Source organism: Pimephales promelas, chromosome 16 (assembly GCF_988280905.1).
Source record: "Pimephales promelas chromosome 16, fPimPro1.hap1.1, whole genome shotgun sequence".
In the NCBI taxonomy this organism is placed as follows: Eukaryota; Metazoa; Chordata; class Actinopteri; order Cypriniformes; family Leuciscidae; genus Pimephales; species Pimephales promelas.
The window spans coordinates 15,736,449-15,761,399 of NC_142784.1; the positions used below are offsets into that span (position 1 = coordinate 15,736,449).

Below are 24,951 nucleotides of genomic sequence, written 5' to 3' on the forward strand. Positions count from 1 at the left end.
CATTCAGTCAATGTAATCATTTCACTGTAAAAAAAATATATGATCAATAAGTTAATAATATATGATCAATAAGTGATCAATATCAATAAGTTTTAACAACATATGTTTTCACTTTGCTTTCAAAATATCAAAATAAGTTAAGCAATTTTAAACTTTTTTTATGTGTTAGCTCTAATTTTCTAATAGAATTTAAGTTGAAATTACTTAAACATCCAAGTTGAATGTTCTTAGAAATTTAAGGCAACAACTTTGGCACGTTTTAAACTTTTTTTTTTTTTAATATCATCCTATCTTTAGCTATTTGTCATTGGCCCATATGCAGTCAACTGTAACATGCTAGTTTAAACAAACACCCAATCAAAAAAATCTAAATGACAGTGCTTTTATTCAATAAATTCATATAGGGTCGAATTAAATTCTGTTTTATTGAATTCAATCATGGTTAAGCGTCGAGTTGCATTGTAGGTCGTTCCTGCGATTTTCTATTTGGAGGCAATACAACTGAATCTTTCATGTTCCATCTAGCAATTTGACGCCTTAATGTGAACGGCGTAGTGTGCAGCAATTTCCCAGCCGTGAAAAGAAATGACTCCCGGTCTCGGTTTCTCCACAGCTCCGCGCTTGACTGATGCGCTTCCCTCCAGAGAGAGCGAGAGGCGGGCAGTTCTCTAAATAATACAGTCTCTCGACTTCACGAATAGCTATATCGAATTAAACATTTGTGCCCATTCAAATACTGCCTGCAGGTTTCTCCCTACACATATGACATTAAACAACGTGTCACCAATGCAAAAAAAAAAAAAAAAAAATGCAACTTCATTCCTGAGGAAAGCGGAAAGTTTTCCTCCCCGTTTAACTCGGCTCACTACGCCATCTACTGGGACGGACAAAAAGTGACTCTTCAGAGGAGTTGCCCCTGCCCCGTGGGCTCTCTTACCCCGTGTTACCCCTGGCTTGGTACAGATACCACCGGTCCTTTTGTTTATCTGCTATCGCTTCCTCCTTTTCAGAACAATTGAGCTGAGGAGCCTCTATCACCAGCCTCCATCAGACCCCGGCGAGGCCAGGCAATCACTTTCCCAGATTACTTGTATTTAATACACAATGCATCATAAACCAAATCCCTCATCCTGACAGGGAGAAAATAGAACAGCTCATAGCTTGAGCTTTCCCAATTTATGGCTAAATTAAAAAGGCTTCCAACAATGGACAAGTCGAGGAATGGCAGGAAATCGATGCGCGGCGGACCGGGGTCTCTTTGCGGTTCTCAAGGAGCGCGGGTCTATGGGAATCTTTGGCGAGGGCCGCCGTATTTACACATGATTTTTCCTGTCCTTCCTCCGCGTCTGCCCTGCGATTTCATTTAACAATGGACATTATCTGGACCTTGAGTTCAATGTCAAAGATAGGCCAGGGAAGCATATTCATCTTCATCAGAGTCATTAGAGTCCCGTCAATGGACTGTGCTTCTTATGCGCTGGACTCCAAGAAAATGTCTCTTTTCCTCACTCTTAAAAAATAAGAAGTTTTTTTTAAGGTTTTAAAGTTATTTAGAAACTCTGAAATGGGGAATGGTTTATCAAAAAATTGCTAAATGACTTGATGAACCTTAATTTTTAAGGCATTCGCTATATTTAAAAAAATGTAGTCTATGGTTATGCTATAGTGCAAAACAAAAAGTGCATTAGCCTACCACATAAATGTCTTAAACACATTTAATTTAGCGGAGATGCTGTTGAAATGGTTGAAATAATTGTCCTGCTTATATATATAAAAAACCTTTTTTTAAATCGTGTAATATTATGGTTTTGTGTATGAGAGGAAATGTGAGAGGATTTTCGTGCGGGCTCGTGAGTGGAAGCAGGTGTAATGTGCACGAGGGGGAAACAAGGGAAAAAGTAGTTTACTATTTGAAGAGTTAAAGTATAGCATTTTTGTGTTTACTGAAGCTAAGCATAAATGTTATTTCTCAAATTAGTCGTAATGTTAGTTTTACGTCATTTAGCTTTAAAGAAAACACTGGAACAGAGTTACACCTCACTGCACTTGCACTTGCACGAGCCGATCCCTAGTACTCGTGTCCTTCCCCCGCGAGCAAAGCAAGCTGGGAGAGAAAATCGCCCCTGATTTCATGATTATTGGATGGCTTCATCAAAGCGGGGAAATTCGGGTCTATCCACGAGCAGCCCGGTCCCGACCTCGTCCTGACCTCGCCTCTCCGCGAGCGCGGGGGAGCCTCGCGCAACTTCCGACCGGTGGACACGCGAGACAGGTCCCCCCTCCTCCTCATCATCATCATCCTCCTCCTCCTCAGCGCATCTCCCTCGCATGGGACAAGAGAGGATCCACTTGAACGGGACAGACAGAGACACTCCTACACGTTCGGATCACTGAAGGTGGACGATTCCTCCTGCTTGTTTCTTGTTCACGGTTCACACTCTTGCGCTCACGATCCGATGCCAGTGAGAGGGACAGTGAATAAAACCTCCAGTCAGACAGATTAACACCTGGGGACTTTCAGCCGTGGGAAGTTGGACAAAGTTCTTGTCCGCGGGGAAATTTAGCGTGTCGTCCACTTGATAAGAGCAAAACGAGAGGAAAGAGGCGGTGATTTTTTTTTCTCTCTTCAGCGAGAGACACGGGATACATGCCGCAAAACACAACGGGCGCGTACACGCTTCATTCGGAGTTTTTTGGTGGTGTTTCTTTGACCCATTCTTCCCAGTGAGATTTCCGTGGGGTTCTTAAGGTAGGCGGTTTATGTCCTTATATTAACATTTCTCTCTGACAAGCCGCGAATTAATGGTCAAATAAAAGTCCATTCATCCTTCACCTTTGAACTTGTTTAATTGTATCGAAACGAAGGGCTTCGGTTCTTTTCTCTGAGGCGTAACGCTTAAACGCCTTGCTTGTGTGTGTGTGTGTGTGTCGCTTTAGCTTTTTTTCTTGGTGTTCACGTTTCGTATTTTTGTAGTATTTTCGGGGTATTTTTCTGAGTAACATTTTATTGTCTAGTTTGCAGTTGAGTAAACTTATTTTCGTAGCGATATTTCGCTTTTTTTTGGAAACAATTGTGTGCATTCGTCAAACGAATATTGTTCATTGAAAGCAGCAGATGGGTTTTTGTCATAACAAGACAATTATACGAAAAAAAAGAAGGATAATTAAAGCTTACAATTTTTTTAGTTTTACGAGTTTAGTGTGAAATAAAAACTTTTCTTTTTCTAAAATAAGAATATAATTTTAACAGTAAATTTCTAGACTAGATAAATGCACTTTTGCTACATATCCTGCATGTTTTTATCTTTTTATTTTAACCCAAATTGTTTGTTCCTATAGTTCTTTGTTTGAAGTGTGTCGTTTGTGAACTGTGAAGTGTTGATACACTTGATTTATTTTACCTTAAATTACATAAACTCAGGGACAAAATATTAAAGAAATGTTTCGTTTGCAATTATAATGTCGCGTTTTTCTCTGTTAAAAATGTTTTCACATTTGTTTTGCATCACTGAAAGAGCGAGAGAGAAAGTGAACTGTTGTTTGGCAGCTCTGGAAAGATAAACCCGTTAATCTGTTTCGAGATTTTTGCCAGAAAGTGTAGTGGTGACTTGAAAGTGTCTTTATGAAATATTTGTGTCTTTGTAAAATCATTTTGTTTGCATGCAAGTATGTTTAGAACGTTTTAAGCTTTTCCATTTTCCATTTAAAATGGAAAAGCATAATTTTTTTTATTTAAATAGTAAAACCTTTCAAATGTTTGACAGGGGATAAGTGCTGAAAATGTATAAAATTATACATTTTATGCATTTAAAATAAAATTTGTCCATTTCACAAAACAACACTGGAATATACAACACTCAAAAAAAATGACTGTGGTATTGATGTGTAAAACTTAGTGGACAGACATCAGCGAGTAGATCCACAAGATGATGTTTAAGATGAAGTTAAGAATTTTGTTTTGTTTGTGACATTCGCTTGATGACTAGACAGTAAAGCTGAAGAGTCTGTGAGAGGGAGAGAAGTGAAGTGTGCAAAGATTTTGTCAGAGCCTGTATGAGTGTTTTAGAGAAAGTGTGTGTGTGTTTCGATAAGTTTGACTTATCTGTGTTGCCTCAGTGGGTGGCATGAGATTTTAGTCACTGCACGATAATCTTTCAAAGTTCAAGATCAAAGACTGATCTCTCGTTCTCTTTCTCTGTCAGGGCGAGCAGACAGGTTTGGATGGGAGCATATGTGATAGCAGGAGCTGGCTAAGGCACGTCCAGATCTCTCCATCCACCCACCAACACAACCTCACAGCCTGCCAGATACATGAGCAGGTACGTGGAGAACACACACACACACTGAGCACCTGCATTGCCAACATAATGAAGTGTTTAAAGGTGTTTCTGCTATCTTTAATAGCAGATTCCTTCTGCATTCTCGTTCTGCGTGTGTCACTGTGTTTTTGTGTTTTGGTCTTTTGTATCTTGGCTGCAGCGTGAAGGACCACAGGCCAGGATCACACACACACACCCACACGCACTCTCTCGGTCAAGCATGATGATAATCACACATTTTGTATCTTTGCACTCGGATATGAGGGACAATAAATTCCTGAATCCTTGTGGAGTGAAAGACAGACTCTTAAAAAGAGAGAGTCACGTTTTATTCACAAAAATTGTATACAAAATTTTAGCTTCTGTTTATCTTCTATTTTCTTCTTTAATAGTTGAACCAATTCTCTGAGGTTACTTTGTCCGGTTTTGCATGTTTAAATCGATAACTTTTAAAAATTAAAGCTTTTATGTCCATATTTTGAGGAGAAATTGAGTGATAAAGTTGGATTAAGTTACACTAGATTAAAGTTATAGTCAGTTATGCTGAACTGAGTTTGACTCGATTCAATTAAATTGTAAACTGAGTTGAGTTGGTCTGAATTGAATTGAGATTACATTGTGTTGAGTTGTGCTGGATTAAATTGAGTAAAAATAGAGTTAGGTCAAGTTGAGCTGGATTCAATTAAGTTGAGCTGGATTAAACCTATTTTCATTGAGTTGACTTGGACTGGAAAAAAATAAGATGAGGCAAACTGAGTTGCTAGATTCAATTAAGAGAAGTTATAGCAAACTGAACATGACTGGAATGAATTGTAACAAGTAAAGACTAGATTCAGTTTAGAGTGAGTTGATCTGCACTGGAGACATTGAAGTAACGTTTAGCTGGATTGGGTTGAGTTGAAGTTATGTTATGCTTTCTTGAACCACTACACAGCAAGGATGAATAATCATGCAATCAGAGATCACACTCTTCTGGGCATCCAAATCACACTGTGAGATATTCAGTGGACACAGTCATTATGAAATTAACTTACCATTTGCCTATCTGCAGATAACAAAGGGCTCTCGAAGCACCAGTCGGCCTTTTCAAGTGAAATGACGTATGATGAGGATGCATTCAGATGTTAAACAGGCCAATTGTACTTTTCCATACTCAGCTTTACAAAATGAGATCCACTAGAAGAATCTAATCAAAACGTTTCTCAATCTCAAGTGTGTTTTTGATGTTTGACCAGCACATGAGTGAGAGAGCAAGACAATATGATGGCTGGGAGGTCTAGATTTTCTAAATATTTTACTTTTCTAAAGGGTTACATGAAGAGAAACGGAGGAAGGGAACCTGTTCAGACACAGCATTTTGATATGGGCCATAATTGTTAAACTATGACACCTTGTCATAACAAAGAGCTCAGCTTAGACTTTATGGCTTCCGGCAACCCACATGTTTTTATAATCACGCTGTACCTCCTTATAGCGACAAAACCTGGAGAGAGAGATACAAAAGACTGTTATCAGTTATCAGCCTTCAGAAAGAATAGGAAATTCGGTTTACGTGAAAGAATGTGCTCTTCTTTTTCAAAATCACACTCTTTAAATATTCCTTAATATGTCACTTAGAACAACAAACTGGACAAACTACCAGATGGGTTTTGATTTTACTATTTAACAATTTTACTTTTTTAATTTACAATTTTAATTTTACTTTACTTAAAATAGAGGAAAAAGATGGAACGTGAAACAAATTATTCAAATGTAGCTTTTTAATGCTTAGTTGAAGTATTACTAGAACAATTAACAGGAACAAAATCCATGGGTGGACAGATATTGATCGACTTGGACACAAGGAAAGCTGATTGGCCGATTATTCCAGCTTGTCACTCACCACCTTTTCACTGGACCTGGGGAAGGGGGATTTTTAGTGTGAGGCGTTGGTCGGTGTGAGAGTGTTTTTCATTTCTACACTGCTGAACGAAGGATCTAATGGACCTGTTTATCAGGACATCAGTCGACTAACATCCGTTTCTCATAGACACTTACACAATAGAGGCAAGCTATGTGAGTGTATGTGTGTGTGTGGTGCTTGTATATGAAGTGACCTCTCTTACTTGGAACACAAGAGAGAGGAAAGTCTTGCGCTGTTTGCTTCAGTAATCGCTGAAGTCAAGGTAACGATTATCTGGTGCACTTCTGAGTGCCCTGAAAGTGCAAGTGCAAGTGCCTGTGTCTCTTAAAGTCTTGCAGTGATGAGACCTGACGATACAGCCTTACGGATTTGTCGTCTTTGACTTCTTTGTATGGGTCAAAGATTGGCAAGGATCATATTAAATCTCCATGTAGATTGAGGTCTAGGTATGGGATAGGCCTGGTTTGTTGACTCTGTTTAAGGTAGACTCAATTGACTTATTCTGTTATTGTAAGCCACTGAAAGTTTACAAGTTTTCACTTATCAGTTAGTTAACCCTAAGTGACATTCTAACCCAGATACGTTTACCTAGTTATCAAATAGGCTTGATGTTGAGCATTCCTAGAAACAAACAGGAAAACTCATCTCAAAAAACAAACAAAAAAGGAGTTTGAACTGACGGGGATAGAGGAAGAAAAATTAAATAACTTTTAGATATCACTCTGCATATGTGATGGGCATCAGTTATGCTCATCTTCGAAGGTATATTGACTAAAATAACTCTATATTTAAAGAAGCACATGCAAAAGACCTGAACCGGAAGTGATGCGACTACAGAATACAGAAGTGTGTTGCTCATAACCCCCATGAGAACGTTCCATAATTATAATGACTAGACTAACCTAAATCCTATTCCCCAAATAAAAAAATAAAAAAAATAAAAAAATGTGTTTTGATTTTATTTAATTTATGAGTAATATTTATCTGATAACATCCATGTAGAGAGTATTTATTTTATTTTGAGTATTTCAATTTACTTAGAATGGTTCATATTTATATATATATATTTTTTTTCTTGAATTCTTTTTTACATTTGGGAAAATCCAGGGAGTATTTCTTTATTTTGGTTAAACATTTTTTTTATATTCATTTTATGTATTATTTTCTTCTTTTATTTATTTTATTTTTATCTAATTTTAAGTAATTAGTGGAAGAATGGAGGAGGTTTTGGTAACTACAAAAGAAAAAGTTTAGCATGTTCAATTTATTGTATGATTATTATTTTATTATTTTATTTTTTTGCCTTTGGAAACTATTTTTTACTTACTTGTAGTACATTTATTATAGACATCTAACAATTTGTTTATATTCCTTTATATGTATCTGTTAATATTATCTTAATTTCCTTTTGGGAACATCCAGAGTGGATTGTCATATCTAGTTTCTTCTGGAGTCAGTTTTGTCTTGCTGTAGTGACATTGTGTCACTCATCTTGATATATAACCTTCTGTTTGGTTAGTGCTCAAAAATCCTCCTGATAAGACACATTCATTCTCAGAACATAGTTTGTGAGTGTGTGTGTTGTGCACGCAGCCAAACACACACAGACTCTTCTGTGGCATCTGAAAAGACCTGCAGGTTGGCACTCACCCTTGGCACTGAGGATCCAGGCCAGGGCCCAGGAGGGGTTGCCAGGAGTGAATCCCCTGATCTCTGAGCTTGGCTGCTTCGCTACGTCCCCGGGCCAACAAGTTGTACGAGTGTGTGTGCCCGTATCATTCACCCCACAGCCCCTCACACCACATTTGAACAGCTCTGCCATTGTCTCATACTCACAATATTATTGTGGCCCTTTGCTCCCTGCCTTTGTGCGCGAGTGTGTGCGATAAAAACACACATACACGCAAAGAAACAGGGTCGGTTGTGACATTACAAGTACAAGATATCAGAGATCTGCAGGAAGGCACCAGAAGGGGTAGACGGGCTGTGAAAGTGTGTGTGAGAGAGTCTGTTCTCATGTCGTCTTGAGGGTTCTGCTAGTTCCCTGTATTCTCCTGTTAAACAATAGAGCAGGACTCGGTCCCTCCGTGTCCCCCATGGCCTGCTGGGTCTTGTGTACACACACACACACATAATGACTGTGGCTTTTCCAAAAGGTTTCCAACTCACTACTGCCTTTCTCATAATATCAGAAGTTTTTGTGTGTGTCTATCTGATTGTGTGACATCTCTAATACGAATGCTCGAATGTCACCACCGGACTGCACAGGAAGTGAGCCGTCTAATGCCTTCAAGGCTTGCCAAAAATAACACCATCCAAATAACACAACTGTTTCTCCCACTACCTATTGTGTTCACACAGGAAGTGTGTGTGTGTCAAACAGATAGGTCTCCGTTCGGATCCTTTAACACCATCTCTTTCAAACACACACACACACACACATCTCGAGCTCAGGTTCCCATCATTGTTGTCCATCAAAATCAAAATGTGTTGTCGTTTCAAATCATCCTTTATTTATTTCACATGCTCGTAAAATATGCTGCTTAATATGCTTTTTTTAGGATTCTTGATGAATAGAAAGTTCAAGAAAACAGCACTTGGAAATCTTTACTGTGACTTTTGATCAGTATTGCTTTCTTTTCAAAAAGTGGTGTATCAGAGTTTTGTCCCATGTGTAACGTCTGTCTCTCTCTCTCTAGATCTTTTACCGTGTGGTCCGAGAGGTCCAGCCGGGTGAGGAACTCTTACTGTTCATGAAGGCTGAGGAGTTTTCATGTGAGACCATGGCTCCAGACATACACGGTGAGTTTGCACTCATACACACATAAACACACACACACGAATACACTCGCTTGCTAACTCACTTTTTGTGTTGTCCCGCAGAGGAGCGTCAATACCGCTGTGAGGACTGTGACCTAAACTTCGAGTCTGGTTCAGAGCTGTTGGACCATCAGAAGCACGCATGCGGTCCCCCGCCTTCCTCCGGCTTCAAGCTGTCTAAACAGGGTCTGCCCAGCGCCGGAGACGATGCTGATCTCGACCCGCTGCACCTACACTCTCTCCCTCTAAACTTACCCCGCTCACCTCAGGAGTGTAAGGAGTGCGAACAGGTCTTTCCTGATGCACAGAGGTATTTTTATTTTTTATTTGTTCCCAACACAAATATTGTAACAGTATTAGCTAATTTTCAACTGTAGTCCCTTATATGAAGCTAACTGACTACAGACTAACTAAACATTACCAAAACTCTATTTTCTTTTTTTAGCGATGCTTTTAAAGGAGTAGTTCACTTTTTAAAAAAAAAAACTTTTGCTGATAATGTGCTCACCCTAATGTCATCCAAGATGTCCATGTCATTCTTTCTTCAGTCGAAAAGAAATTAAGGTTTTTAATGAAAACATTCCAGGATTTTCTCCATTTAATGGACTGCAATGGCAACCGAATTGTTCAAGGTCCAAATGAGAGTTTCAGTGCAAACTGTTCAAAGGGCTTTAAACGACACCAGACGATGAATAAGAGTCTTATCTAGCGAAACGATCGCTCATTTAAAAAAAAATTAAAGAATGTAAGTTTTATAAGCACAAATGCTCGCCTTGCTCTGTTCTGTGTGACTTTCCTGTTCGAACTCGTTCTTCAAAATGAACTAATCTTTTTTCGAGTCATTTCGTTCATCACGTTCATTGAATCGTTGTAAGAACAAAAAGATTCGTTCATTTTGAGTCACGATTGTGCATCGCAGAACAGAGCAAGGCAAGCATTTGTGCTTATAAATATTAACTTTTCATTTGTTTTTAGATGAGCGATCGGTTTGCTTGATAAGACCCTTATTCATCGTTTGGTGTTGTTTAAAGCCCTTTGAAGCTGCACTTTTGGACCTTGAACCGTTTGGTTCCCATTGAAGTCTATTATATGGAGAAAAATTCTGGAATGTTTTCATTAAAATCTTTAATTTCTTTTCGACTGAAGAAAGAATGACATGGACATCTTGGATGACTTTAGGGTGAGTAAATTATCAGCAAAAGTTTTTTTTTTTTTTAAAGTGTCTACTCCTACTACTCTTTAACTTTTGAAAACATCCCGGAGATGTCTCTAAAGAGATTTAGCTCCCTCCTGATTTTAACCCAAACATGGTGAAATCTAATAAATCCGTCTTTCTCTTTTTCTCTCAGTCTGGACACTCACTCTCTGTCTCACTCTGACGAGAGAGAGTATAAGTGTGATCAGTGCCCGAAGGCCTTCAACTGGAAATCAAACCTGATTCGCCACCAGATGTCACATGACAACGGCAAGCACTACGAATGTGAAAACTGCTCAAAGGTAGAGTCCAGACATTAGTGCAAAAACAGGTGTCTCTTACTGTAGCTCACTTTTCCCAAATCTGTTACCTCAATTTCAGTAATTGCATCATGAGGAAAAAACAAAAACGGTGCTAAATGCAAATAATAAAAAGCAACTAACCGTATCCACCTTATTCCTACGCCCTATGACGCTTTGGGCGAATTGTGGGTGTAACTTCCGTTAAACTGTAAACAATCAGTGAAACAATCACGTTAAAAAAAGTGTAACAATGAGATGACATTAATTGACTCACCCTTCAACCATCAAACGTTAAAATAAAATTGAAAAGCTTAAAAGAATCAACAGGTACTTTCAACAGACAGGCAAAAATAGCCCCATATGCGCGAATCTTTGGTTAAATATCACTGTAGTAGGCAAAAATCTATATTGTATAACAAGCCTTAATCAAAAATGCTCTTTAACTTCAGCTTTACGTGACTATATCAAAGTGATTCCTGTCATTTTGACAGATTATAAATTGCATTTACTGTGAAAACAAACCTGGAAAGGGACATGAGTATTTGAGGAGAATAATGAGAGATTCTTCGTGCATTCCAGTGAATTATAAATGGAATATCGTAAATTAAATTCGGGAGAACAGACCGCAAATGTGCCGTATGGTGTCCTTTTTCATACTTTTACAGCGGATTGCAAAGGAAAAAAATAAAATCATCATGAGGAAAAGAAAGCAGCGACTGAAAAGAGCTCTTTCCATAGATATTCTTATTATAACATATCACGTTAAAATACAAAGTATAACGTTATTCTCATGATGACTGTAAATAAATCATGAAGGAAAATTGACAGCTCATCCAGTCAAACTTAGCTTTTTTGAATAGAAGTTCCCCAAACCGGAAGTGCCGCCCATAATTCAAAACGCAGTAAGGTCGTCAGGAATAAGGTGTATAATCATGCATAGTAGCAAAATAAATTGGCTTATCAATGTATAAAATGGAGGTGAACATTCTTTGTTGTGATACATCAATATATACGGTTATACGTCCAGTCAAAGTCTACTGTATTTTAGAGCATGAACCTATAGAGGCTTTTGTTTACTTGTGTACAGTATCTACATCCTGAAGCAAAACCAGTTGAGATCCAGAGCCTAATATCTGTAGGGTATGTGTATGTAAACTTCCTCCCTGTATTCCTCTCTCTTTACCCAGCAGGTGTTCACAGACCCCAGTAACTTGCAGAGGCACATCCGCTCTCAGCACGTGGGGGCTCGAGCTCACGCCTGCCCCGACTGCGGCAAGACCTTCGCCACCTCCTCAGGCCTTAAACAACACAAACACATCCACTCTTCCGTCAAGCCCTTCATATGTAAGTCACTCAGACCCTTCATATGTAAGTCTGCATGCTTTCTACTCTGAACACCACACTGCAGAGCTGGAGAGCTCCAGCATCCTTTTGAAATTCCTGCCAAAGTCTGAATGTTTGATTCCGGATTCTAGATAGATCCACTCCACTTTTTACAGTCGTATAGTTAAAAGACAACTATACCTTCAATGAGCTTTAAAAAAAACAACACTTTTTTTGAAATCTTGTTTTTTTTAAAAGACTGGTGGAGCTCTCCGGCTGGCCTGGGTTTTCCAGCACTTATGTTGATGTCAGATCATCCTGATCTTGCTCTTTTTAAAGTCAACATGAAACAGCATTCACTCCCATTTTACTTCCAAAATGACACATTTCACAGGAAAACAACATTCACAAAGAAAAAAAAAAAACATCTTTTTTATACATCAGTAATTAATTAGATTGTGAAACGTGGCAGTCAGAGAAGTGAAGCTGTTTCAGAGATTGCACTTTTCTTTATAAAACCAATTTACTGATGAATCATGCACAGGAAGACAAGGAATGTGCATTATTACATAAAATGGGGGTAATTTTGTTCTCATGTTGTCTTTAACACAGGGTACTCAGAATTAAATAACCAATAACCAACCAGTATACTAATATTATACAGTATTTTAATTATTATGAATATTATTATTATTAATAATAATGTTAAATGGTTTAATATGATTAGTTAACATTTATATCTATTAATGTTATTTTTAATTCAAAACCAATGTGTGATTCTGTGTTCATTTTGCTATAACCTAAAGCTATTTTTTGCAGGCTAGGATGTTTGATGCACTGTATTTACTGACTGTGTGTGTTTGTACTGGATGTGTGTGGTCACTCCATTTGTGCTGTGGTGTGTGATAACTGATGATTCACTTTGACTCTTTTGATTCTCAGGTTAAATCTTGAGTAAATGCTACTGACTATATTTATTTATACACACCAAAAGTCGTGTTCTTATAATCATATCAGCTTTGAATCATTTGGCACACTCAGTGCATGTTTACCTTAGACTTTCTTACAATGCTTGTCAGAAAACCAGCTCTGCAATGCCAGTGCATGGCCTTTGACCTCCAAACTCATACGCGAATGACTTGAATTCTTAATCTCATCCTGCATAAATACCTCACTTTCCCTCATAGAGCTTTAAACGTCTTAAACCATACTGCTACCTCTGAACTTTGCCCAATTGAACTTCTTGCATTGACCCTCAGAGTGCTGATCCCACACAGATCGTGTAGACGTTATCCCCCCCCAAAAAACACCACATATCAGACAGTAACTAGCTTGCTAACTCCATTCCTGGAAAATCACTACCACATGCAGCCCAACTCATACAGAGACGAGCACACAGCCATTTACAGCAATCAGCATTTGAACAAGCACAGCTAACAACACTTAATGACCTCGCAACAACACACACACACACACACACACACACACACACACCGAATACACCACACACATGCACTTTGATTTGTACATAGGCACAGCTATGCTCTCTAGTCTGCTGCTTCCATAGCCTAATGTTTATAATAATTAATAATATACCTTTATTTCATTCAAAACTCAAAAGTATTAATAAAATAAAATTAGTCACTTATAAGGTCTCATATAACTCACTCATGTGCTTTTGTTTGCATATATGTGTTCATATACTTCATGCCGTGTTTGCTGAAACAAACATTGACAAAAATATAGCTAATTATGTTAAACTACAAGAGAAAAATCTCTCTTTTGCTCAAACACTCATGCACATTTATTTTACTACTGGCTGTTCACCACTGCGGAATGTGTTTATAATATTTTGTTACGGTTTATTAAGACCTGACAAAACACAGCACTCTGAAGTGCCCACAGATCTTCCCTCACACACGCCCCAGATTTCACACCTGCTCATCCGAGTGTGTCCAGTTGTTCACAATTATAAAGCGATGTGTGTCTGAGTGTGTGTATATCTGCTGTGCTTCCTAAATGTACAATATCCAAGCTGTAAGTATGTGTGTGAACAAAAAATCAAAAACATTTTTTTACTCATTCTTGTGTTGGTCCAAACTTGAAAGCATTTCTTTCTTTCTTTTTTACCATACAGTGAAAGTCAGTGGGGTCCAATGTTGTTTTGAACCCCACTAACTTTCACTCAGTGGACAAAAAGAGATATTCAGAATATCTTCTTTTGTATTATGCGGATGAAATAAAGTCATATAGGTTTGAAACAACATCAGGGTGAGTAATAATTTTCTTTCCTTTATCTTCCTTTTACCTTGCACTAATATTTACTTCCCATCTCTTGATCAGTCTGCGTGAGTGGCCGACTCCATAAACACATCCCGCGGTAGAACCTCACACCTCATGCAATCTGACAGGGATTAGCAAAACCCCCCTTCTAGACTCCCTAGCTTCCATAAATTAAAATAAAATGTCACTTTTGCAATAAGATATGTGATTATGATGAGAAATGCGGGTGGTTAAAAGGCTTCGTTTCACACTAGAGGTGTTAGATTGGTAATGTATAGGGTGATTTTATTACTTTCAGAGTGTGCGTTAGGGATTTAACTGTATACACTGTCGTTAGGACGGAGTGTGTGTGCAGTGACATGAACAAGAGTTTAGGATCCGTCATGAGTTTTCAAGAATGTTGTGTGAAGAGTGAATAATGTGTAACAATGTGAGATATACTGTATGTGTGTGTGTGTGTGTGTGTATGATAGACAGAGACGTCGCTTGGTCCATGGGAACGGACCTGCGGGAGAGGATTCATTCAACTCTGTTTCCTTCTCACGCTTAAAATAGAGCCATTGTGATGTCCTTGTCTGTGTGTGTGTGTGTGTGTGTGTGTGTGTGTGTGCACCTGTGTGTGACATTGCATTCTTTTAGCTGCCATCCTTGCTTATCCTGCATTTTTGTTTGTTTTGTTAATGGATGTGTGCGACAAGCCAAAACCGTCCTTTTATGCCGTATGTCCATGTCTCACTGTCTTTAGGTGAGGTCTGCCACAAATCTTACACGCAGTTCTCCAATCTGTGCCGCCACAAGCGCATGCACGCAGACTGTCGCACTCAGATCAAGTGCAAAGACTGTGGCCAGATGTTTAGCACCACGTCATCCCTAAACAAGCATCGGCGCTTCTGCGAGGGTAAAAACCATTTCGCTGCTGCTGCAGGAGGGTTATTTGCCCAAGGCATGGCCCTCCCTGGCACCCCTGGCCTGGAAAAGTCCGCACTGGCTGGAATGAGCCATGGGAGTCCTGGTTTAGCAGACTATTTTGGGACAAACCGGCACCATGGTGGGCTGACATTCCCAGCAGGCCCTCCAGCATTCCCATTCAGTTTTCCAGGACTTTTCCCATCGGGACTTTATCACCGGCCCCCTCTAATCCCATCCACATCACCCATTAATGGCCCTCCGAGCACTGAACTACGGAAGAGTCCACTGGTGTCCTCACCCATCCCTGGGTCGCATGACCTCTTGAAGAGTTTACGCAAGGATTCGTTCAACGGGGAGGGCGAGAGCATGGAGCGTCAGAGAGAAGGACCCGTCTCCAAGCCTAGGCACGGCGGGAAGATGAGCGACCAATCAGAGAGTAGTGATCTGGACGACGTCAGCACTCCGAGTGGGAGTGAGCTGGAGAGCACTTCGGGTTCAGAGTTGGAAAGTGAAGCAGAAAGCGACCGGGAAAGAGTGCGGGAAAATGGGAAAGGGCCGAAAAGGAAATCCAGTGGGTTCAGCAATGCCCAAAGCCCAACTCTTGTTAGCTCCAGTAGTTGTAGTAACACCAATAATGGAAAAGACTTCCCTGTGCCGGGGCTCGTCCAACCATCTTTGGATGAGCAAACGGCTGTTTCCGGTGCCGTTAATGACTCGATCAAGGCAATTGCCTCCATTGCTGAGAAATACTTTGGTTCTACGGGACTTGCAGGCCTGCAAGAGAAAAAAGTTGGGGCATTGCCATACCCTTCCATGTTCCCTCTGTCGTTCTTTCCCGCCTTCTCTCCATCAGTCTATCCTTTCCCTGAAAGGGAGCAACTGAGACCTCCAGGCCACAAAGGGGAGCCAGAAAGCCCTCCAGTTGAGGGTAAAAAACTTAAGGGCAGAAATGCTGAATCACCTTTTGACCTCACCACCAAGCGGAAGGAAGAACGTCTTGCGGCCACCTGCGGCCCTTTGAAACCAGAAGCCTCACATGTACAATCAGCCAACCAGGATCAGCCGCTGGACCTCAGTCTTGGCGGGCGAAGTCGAGGAAAGAGTGTAAGAGGGGAAGAGTTAAAAAAGAACCCTGTCTTTGGAGAAGAGAGGGTGGAACCAGAGCCACCCAAAGCCGACCCGTCCCTCCAACACGCAAGACCTACGCCTTTCTTCATGGATCCCATTTACAGGTACTGTCAATCACATGTGCTTCCTACTGTGTTAGAGGAATGGGATAGATTTAGTTCAGTTAAACTTGCCATGAGAACTGATAGAAATTTAACATCAGCAGGGTTGAGAAGAGAAAGATGAACGATCCATTCGAAGTCCTCAAGGACAAGTATATGCGGCCCGCTCCTGGATTTCTCTTCCACCCACAGGTGAGATTTGTCAGAATATTTTCCCACTGCTGACTTTATTTTATTTTATTACCTCATCCCCATAGTCCTGCACAAATCATTAGCCTATTTTCAATTGGCTCTTTCTGTGCTACTGCAGTCAGTGTTAACGCAAGCTGTTCTATGACTTCAGAGCTTTCTCATCTGTTCGTTCCCACCAATGTTAACAAAAATGGTGGTGCGTTAATTCCAAGGTAAAAGCATCAAGCACAATTTACACGCACAATTACCTAGATGTTTATATACAGTATGTGTTCGTGAAACATTCATCCTGTATATCCCATTATTTTACGGTAATGACAAATTTCAGTTAGTGTATTTCAGATGCAGAAATCACTTGCAGCTTTAAAATCAGTTCAGTACATTAACCAAATTCGAAGCAATTTTAAACGCTAACATAACATTACTTGTCCAATTGAATGCAATTTCCAGTATTGACCAAATAACTCCTCGTGATTCTAGTATTGACATAATAGCTACAGTATGTTGGCAGTAGCTTTACAGGGCCCCAGTGTTTTAGCATTAGCATAGCGACCCCTATGTTCCTCCGTGTGTTTCTTTCACTGTGAGTGATCAGGTCCAGATGTGAGACTCAGGCAGGGTGGGAGCTTTGTGACACGTCTCTGTGTGGGTGTCTTTGATTATGATGTCACAATTTGATACCCTGTTAAACTGCCAGACACTGACCCATATCCCTGGATGGTGTGTGTTTGTGTGTGTGTAATGAGTGATTTTGTCAGAGTATAAGCGTGTGGTTTTGTGCCTGAGTGTCTATGTAACCTCGTTTGTGTGTATTAAGTAACCTGTCTGCTCTATGTCATTGTGTGTTCGCTATCAGTGTTCTGTAAAAGTAATACATAGTTCTCATATAAACCCACACACACATGTCTGGTACACATAAAGACCCTGAAACGCACACATAGACGCTTACTGGTGTAGTGTTTTACTGGCTGTTTCAGGACAGTGTTTTATGGGCTGTTTCATTGGCCTGATTTATTCCCCGTGTATGCCTTGTGTCTGTGTGAGATAATATCCACATGTCCCTGACACACTGCCTAACGAGGTGACCTATCAGCATCTACTTTACTGCACTATATGCTCACTGGACTCTCTAATCAGCACCAGGGATACTATTGACAGCACAGATGCATTGTGGGAAATGCAGTTTGCCATGTACTGTATTAGTTTAATGCTAAGCAGTAGAGCGCAATACAAACATTGGAAGATCAAGTGGATTGTTGGCGAGGGATGGGACTTAAGTTTCAATGCTTTTATTATCAGAGCACACCAGCTGCATTTCAATTAGCTAATAATTATGATACAAATATTATTGTTATTGTATTATATTCATATTTTTTTATTTATCATTAGTCTTCAGAACATTTGATGGAATACTATGTTTTCTATAAGAAAAAATAATAGTAAAAAGAATTAGACAACCACTGGATAAAATAAAATAAAATTCTATAAGTGTGGGATATTAACCTTTACTAAACATCACATTGCATAATCACACACGATCAGTCTGATTCTTGATTTTGATATGCTGTTTCCCTTCTGTCCTGCCCCCAGTTTCGCATGCCTGATCAGAGAACATGGGTAAGTTACTCCAAACCAAGTCATTCATGTGCTTCCACACACACACACACACACACACACACACACACACACACACACACACACACATACACACATGCTTAATAATTTAATGCAAATCACCCTGTTGCTACATGTACATGTACACTGCCACTCAGTATTAGCGTGTGTAATGCATGACTCAAATAAACAAATGCATGGACCAAAGCTGCATTTCCACCGTCGGGCCAAAAGGTTTTTAGTTAGGCTCTAGTTATGTTTCCACTTGAGATTTGTTCGGCATAGCATGATTACAAACCGTTCTCAGCCCGAGAATTCTCATTCGAATGCTCTCCGAACCTTGCTGACTGAATCTGTGTAGTGACATCGCAACTCAGGATTGGTCACTTGTCTGTTGCCTGGCTAACAGTTTCTCTCTGTAGCTGGCTAAGTGTGCTATTTCAACGACGTAAACGCATATTCATAAAAATTTATTTAATTTAATCGCTATTTACATCTTATAGCATCTGTAAACTCTTCAAGACTGATGGATTTGTATTACATTCAAAAGGGGTCTGTTATCAGCACCACAATGGAAAATAAAACCATATCCGCACCGGCTGGGCTGGATCGGCATGGAATGGAATGGTTAAGCAAAGAAAACAGTTTGGCCCAATGGTGGAAAAGTGGCTCAAATCATACCTAAAACAGCTAAATCTGGTCCAAAGTCAATCCCATTCAGAGAAGATTAAAGTTTTGTCTGTAAACATCTGTAATTTTTCACTTTTTTGCGTTATTTGGTCAGTGCATGGCAACAGATCGATTAGTTTGGATTTAAGTACAATAAAACAGCACATTTGGTCTTCTATATATATAAATAAAAACACAACTACTCTTGAAATGAAATGCACTCTGGTTGAACAGTGGAAGAATGTCTTTTGACTGTGCCCGTGTGAATGAATCTGCTGTTTGTGTGTCATTTGGTGCACTCATGTCTCCGCTCTTGTGTGCCAGTGTGTGTGTTAACCAGACAGAACAGTTGTTATTTCTGATGGCTACCACTGATAATGCAGTGAATTTGATTATTTACATAGAGAGAGTAACAGACCACGGCTCTGATTTGGGGTGGCGACACTCCCCGTACGGCATCGCATCACTGGAGGGGTAACAGTCTCTCTGGGACCCCTCTCTGAGCGTGTGTGATAGCGCATAAGGGGGTTTCCAGACCCAAGACATCTGGTACCCTGATAAGATCAACAATTGAAAAAGCTCTTACTAATGAAGGGCCTCTCAGACACACACTACTGAGAATGGGCAACTCAGCAGCTGCCCTACCCCAGCCAGAGAGATGGAGAGGGTGAAGGCTACTTAACCATCCAGGAAGTCCATTCCTAGGCGATCACAGATTTCTTTGGACTTAGTTGTTACAGCAATCATAGAGATACCAATCTATGGTAATATGTTTAGACTTCAATGACCAATCGAAATGACTATAAAATGTGCGTGTGTGAATTTTTGGACCAACCCTCTGTCCCTGAGGAAGGCTTTATTGCTCTTTCATACCGCAGAAGTCTTAATGGAGTCTGCCATGGTTCGTGTTACTTTGTCTCAGATGTTTCTCCTAAAATCCCTAAGGAGAAATGAAAATGAAAATGACAATTGCTGACATGCTGTAAAAATGAAGGTTGATAGTATAGTGCAGATCATGTTCGAGCTCATATGAAAATCAACTTTTGATTGCAGACTTTGCGATTTTGGCAATTATAAGCACAGTTTGAGACATTTTCGATATCTCTTCTGAAAATCTAAAGTCACATGAAATTACTAGGGTGTTTTTCTCTGGGGATAAGTCATTAAAGCAGGAGACATGAGTAAAAATCTTTATTTGGTCCGCATTCAGTCTCATTGTGCAGAGAAACAGAGTTAATCCTATGGTAACAAATGTTCAATTTATCAAAACTGAAGGGAAAATAGATGAATTAATTTCAGTATATTTACTTTTTGTTTCTCCAAGTGTTGTGATTTGGTGGTCTGGCTGATAAGTGAAAAATGACAATGTTTTGTTGAGTTTGAGATGCTAATAGAGTGTAGCCGAGCATTCGTTGAGTGGGACAGCACATCATCTACTGTAGATATATGACAGTAGTTCATTAAATACACTTATATCCCTCCTCTCTGTCTGTGATTTATGGGGAGAAGGAGAGAGAGTTGGTGTCAAACAGGTCTGACACTTCACATCCTCCCGGAGGATGTGATCCTGACGTTCCAATGGAGAACTTTAACTCCCAGCTGTCAATCCTCATCAAACGTCCAAATTATCTCGCGTGTTGATCTTTCTCTCTCTTTCAGTGCCCCATTCTTTCTCCTCTCCTTTCACATAATACTTGTAAATGTAAAGATTTATCCCTTCTTTCTTCGATTTGGAGAAGAAAAGACTGCAAAACATCTCCAAGATCACCAAGATGAATTTTTTCCAACATTGTCTAAGCAATGCCATCCACATTAGTTTCATTTTACTCGTAAATCAACAACCTTTTGTGTCTATTTCATTCATTCCTACAATAACACAGAACTCAGGTTACTTGGTCTTGGAGGAACTTGATGAGAAATGAGAGAGAAAATTTGAGCGCAATTTGAGACCTTGTTGAGATCAAGCAGGAGACACAAGCCCCCATTGGCTCTCCATTGGTTCTAAGATAAACTTTCTTTCTTTCTTAAATATTTTACATAGAAAATGTGGTACTTTTTGAAGTAAATAAATTCAAAAGTTCCCCCAAAATAAAAAAAAGACCATAAATGGATAGACAAAACTTTATCGAAGACAGTGACATAGCATTTATAATAAATAAAAATTAGGATCACACCTGAGTCCTCTGTGCCCACATTTGTCCACAATTACAAGATTAAGGGCTATAAAGTGAATACGGTTTGAGGGCTACAACTTCTATACTGAACTTTCTCCTGAAGGAAACAGACTTTTTTGTGTGTTTATGTATGCAAGTCTGTATGTGTGTGTGTCATGTATATGTGTGTGCCATGTATGTCTTTCACTGTGAATCAGGACTGATTTGTCACCAAAACCTGAAATAAGTAAAGGGGAAAATTCAATACACGCATGAAATAATGCAAATCCGCTGTGCTCTCTGAAAGCCCTCACTGTTGCGCTGTGGTTGATAGGCCCGCTCGCCTACAGGGACCCCCACCCCCCCTCCCTCAGCTCCGTCCCCTCCCTCTCCTTCCTATGATATCATTATTACTGCTGTCTCAGCCTTGATCAGTAATGTCAACATCTTTCATATTGACGAATGTGCTGTCTGCTCATATTGTGCACTGAATGCTTTATGGCCAACATAGGACATGAATCACTCCTGCTCTTCAGTGTGCCTCACACACACACACACACACACACACACACACACACAGGCCTTATGTTGTTCTCATTCTCTGGCTGACACACACATGTAGCTCCTTCCCCTTTGAGAGTGTGTCCATTTCTGATGAAAGCAACTGTTAGGCTTAATTAGTAAATTGGCAGCAGTTCTTATCCACATGAATCTCTCTCTATGTGTGTGTGTTTGTGTGTGTGTGCACATGTGTGGTCCATCTTATAACGTGCATTGTTATTTGTGTTTGTGCGCCAAAATTGGACATTACAGATCAGTGAAAGCATTTCACACTGTTATCCGATAGTGAAAGTTCACGGTCAGCGTTTTTCCCCCACACATCTGTGGTAGAACGCAACTGCATGTCAATAAATGCGGGTAACACACAGTGGGGATGTGTGTCTTTAAAGACCTCACAATGAGGTAATAAAACTATTCTCTGTCCCTCGCAGATGTCAGCGATTGAAAACATGGCCGAAAAGCTGGAATCCTTCGGCTCTTTGAAGCCAGACGGCGGTGACATCATGCGTTCCGTTCCCTCCATGTTCGACTTCCGGGCTCCACCCACCACCCTTCCTGAGACACTGTTACGCAAGGGCAAAGAGCGCTACACCTGCAGGTAACCAGGATGATGAACACGACTTCCTCTTAGAACATTATGGCCATATATTATTATATTATATATAATTGATATTATATATAAATATTTATATATATTTTTTTAAATATATACATGCATGTTTGTGTATTTATATATAGAAAATAATTATACACCGCACTCTCACACATATATTATGTAATCACAAACTTTTATTTTGGATGCTATTAATCACGATTAATCGTTTGACAGCCCTAATATATATATATATATATATATATATATATATATATATATATATATATTTAATGTGTGTGTGTGTGTGTACAAAGTGTTGTGTAAGTTAAAAGTAAATAATTACTAGTTATTTATTACCTCCTCAACAGTGTAATTAGATAACTGTACTTATTACTCTCTCTAAAAAGTATCATATTACTTATTACTGATGACTTTCTTGATCCTGTAACAACCTCGACCAGTTGAACAATACAAGGATATAGACATGAAACTGCTCAATTAATTCTCTCAAATAAATAATATGAAATTGCATACATTATTCTTGAACTGACCAAAGTATTTAAAGGGAGAAGGTTACATTAAAAACATAAATTTCACACTGCAGAAAATGCTTTTATTAAATGCTTAGAATTGTTGTTTCCTGTCCAAATATCTAAAAAAATCTTAAATCATGAAGAATTTACTAGATAATTAAAATGACATAAGAAATTGTCTTGTTTTCTGATAAATAAATAAAATACAATTAAGTGAGTTTAGCTTATCAAACAAAAGTAATCAAAGAAAATAATCTAAAAGCATTATAAAGTAAGTGAACAAACAACTAAGCAAATTGTATAGTAACTAAACAAAATGTCATGGTTGTAATCAATACTGGTATTTTGTGACACACTTAAGTAGGATCAACTAAAGTATAGTAATAAATTACTGTTTTTTAGTATATAGTGGTCATATTTATAATAGCGTTGTGTTTGTTTCATTAATAAGATGTTTCAGTAAACATGTGTTTGATGTTTAATGAGTGTTGACAGCACTGAGCATGGAATGCAGGGTGTTTTTGGGAAGTGTGTGTGTGTGTATTGCTGAGTATTGTTCCTGGAGATCTGTTTCCTTCCCCTATAGATACTGTGGCAAGATATTCCCACGCTCGGCCAACCTTACAAGACATCTACGGACACACACAGGAGAGCAGCCTTACAGGTGACACACTTTCTCACACACACACTAATATAACATAATTATTCACATACTTAGCAAATAGCATCAGTCGACACTGCATGAATACAGCGCGTAGTGTTACTGAGCAGATATGGGTAATACCACGGGTCCGTATATTGCAGAAAGGATACAGAAATGATGGTATTCTTTCGTGCATTGGCCATTTGTTGCCATGGATCAATGCACCAAGAAGCTGTATTGAAATATAGTAGCAGAATGTCATTTCTGTTTCAGTGTTTTTCAAAAATGACACAATACACAATATATAGAGAGAGAGTCTGTCATCAAAGATCGAGGACAGTTTGAGATATTGTTGAGAGTAGAAAAGTAAGAAAGTGGTTCCTTTTGAAGTGAACTGTTATTATATTCACCACAGAAAACTAAATGTTCTGTCAGTGAATATTTGGAACTATGATGGAGATTCAATTTGTGATTTTTAGGACAGGGAAAAGTCATGGAATTTTGAATAAAAATATCATGGAAATCTCTATAGTAAATGTGATTTTTGTCCTTTATTCTTCGATATATGCAGTTATTGTCATTGGGAAAGAGTGAGGTGAAGTCAATGAGGGTGAAGGACAGACAGACAAGGAGACTGAAAGAAGTGTGTATGAATAATAGAGGCGATGAGTGGCGTACAGCTGTGGGCCAGCAAAGGCAGCTGGGTAATTAGGCCCGTGTTTGGGCCTCAGACTCTTTCAGGGAGTATTGAAATACTGCACAGAAACAGGCGTGCGCACACACTGCGTTTGTGGTCCGTCTGACCACAGGGGAGGTTTGTACAGGGCTGTGTTACTTTCCAGATAGCCTCAATCTCCTCGTGCTGGCAGGGCTTTAAACGAGCCGGTGATCAGCCTTTAACTACAATTTAATTTCTATTTTTTCTGTTGCTTTCGGAGGGGGGTGGGCGAGACGGAGAGAGCGAGGGAGAGATAACAGGTTCCTGGGAGACGCAGTTTAGCGCACAACTCCACGGTCGAGGGGAAGATACGATCACGTAATCATACGGGATAATTCTGCGTGAAGAGACTTGGCACACGCAGTCGTTTTCAAGGCAGAGGGAGGATGTGGACGAGAGAGTTTGAGTGTTACTGAGTTGGCCAAAGATTAGAGACAAAGAGTTCATGACCACTCAATCACCCTGCGTGTGTGCGAGACAGATAAAACGAGAGCTGGATTTCTCGTGTCTGTATATTGTATTGTCTAATTATGTGCATATGTGTCCGCAGATGCAAGTACTGTGATCGTTCGTTCAGTATTTCATCGAATCTTCAGCGCCACATCCGTAACATCCATAACAAAGAGAAACCCTTCAAATGCCACCTGTGTGACCGATGCTTCGGGCAACAAACCAACCTGGACCGGCACCTCAAAAAACACGAGAATGGTAATTTATCAGGTATACACACACATATTAATATATATATATATATATATATATATATATATATATATATATATATATATATATATATATATATATTGTTTATCATCTTTTATTTACATTTGGTAGAAACTGTTAAAGGGATACTCTGTTTTTTCATATTAAAATATGTTATTCCCTTAACTAAGACGAGTTGATACATACCTCTGTCGTGTCTGGCGCGTGAGACACTTTGATCGCACTTAACTAGCCCAGTTCATTCATTAGGATCCAAGCAGAGAAGCG

General features: G+C 39.4%; 1 protein-coding gene across 17 annotated transcripts in view; it reads left to right on the plus strand.

Moving 5' to 3' along the window:
• mecom (MDS1 and EVI1 complex locus) overlaps positions 1–24,951 on the plus strand; it is a 205,450-nt gene that overhangs the window by 172,375 nt on the left and 8,124 nt on the right. For 2 of the 17 annotated variants that reach the window (XM_089121082.1, XM_089121067.1), the window contains exons 3-13: positions 4,203–4,319; positions 8,922–9,024; positions 9,106–9,352; positions 10,392–10,539; positions 11,727–11,907; positions 14,891–16,286; positions 16,385–16,475; positions 18,066–18,092; positions 21,904–22,070; positions 23,187–23,264; positions 24,512–24,681. In XM_089121082.1, coding sequence (XP_088977208.1) covers positions 4,203–4,319; positions 8,922–9,024; positions 9,106–9,352; positions 10,392–10,539; positions 11,727–11,907; positions 14,891–16,286; positions 16,385–16,475; positions 18,066–18,092; positions 21,904–22,070; positions 23,187–23,264; positions 24,512–24,681 — 2,725 coding nt within the window. Of the gene's footprint in view, positions 1–2,109; positions 2,750–4,202; positions 4,320–8,921; positions 9,025–9,105; positions 9,353–10,391; positions 10,540–11,726; positions 11,908–14,890; positions 16,287–16,384; positions 16,476–18,065; positions 18,093–21,903; positions 22,071–23,186; positions 23,265–24,511; positions 24,682–24,951 lie in introns of those variants that run through there. The other 15 variants (XM_039658557.2, XM_089121068.1, XM_089121071.1 and 12 more) reach the window with 15 other exon arrangements.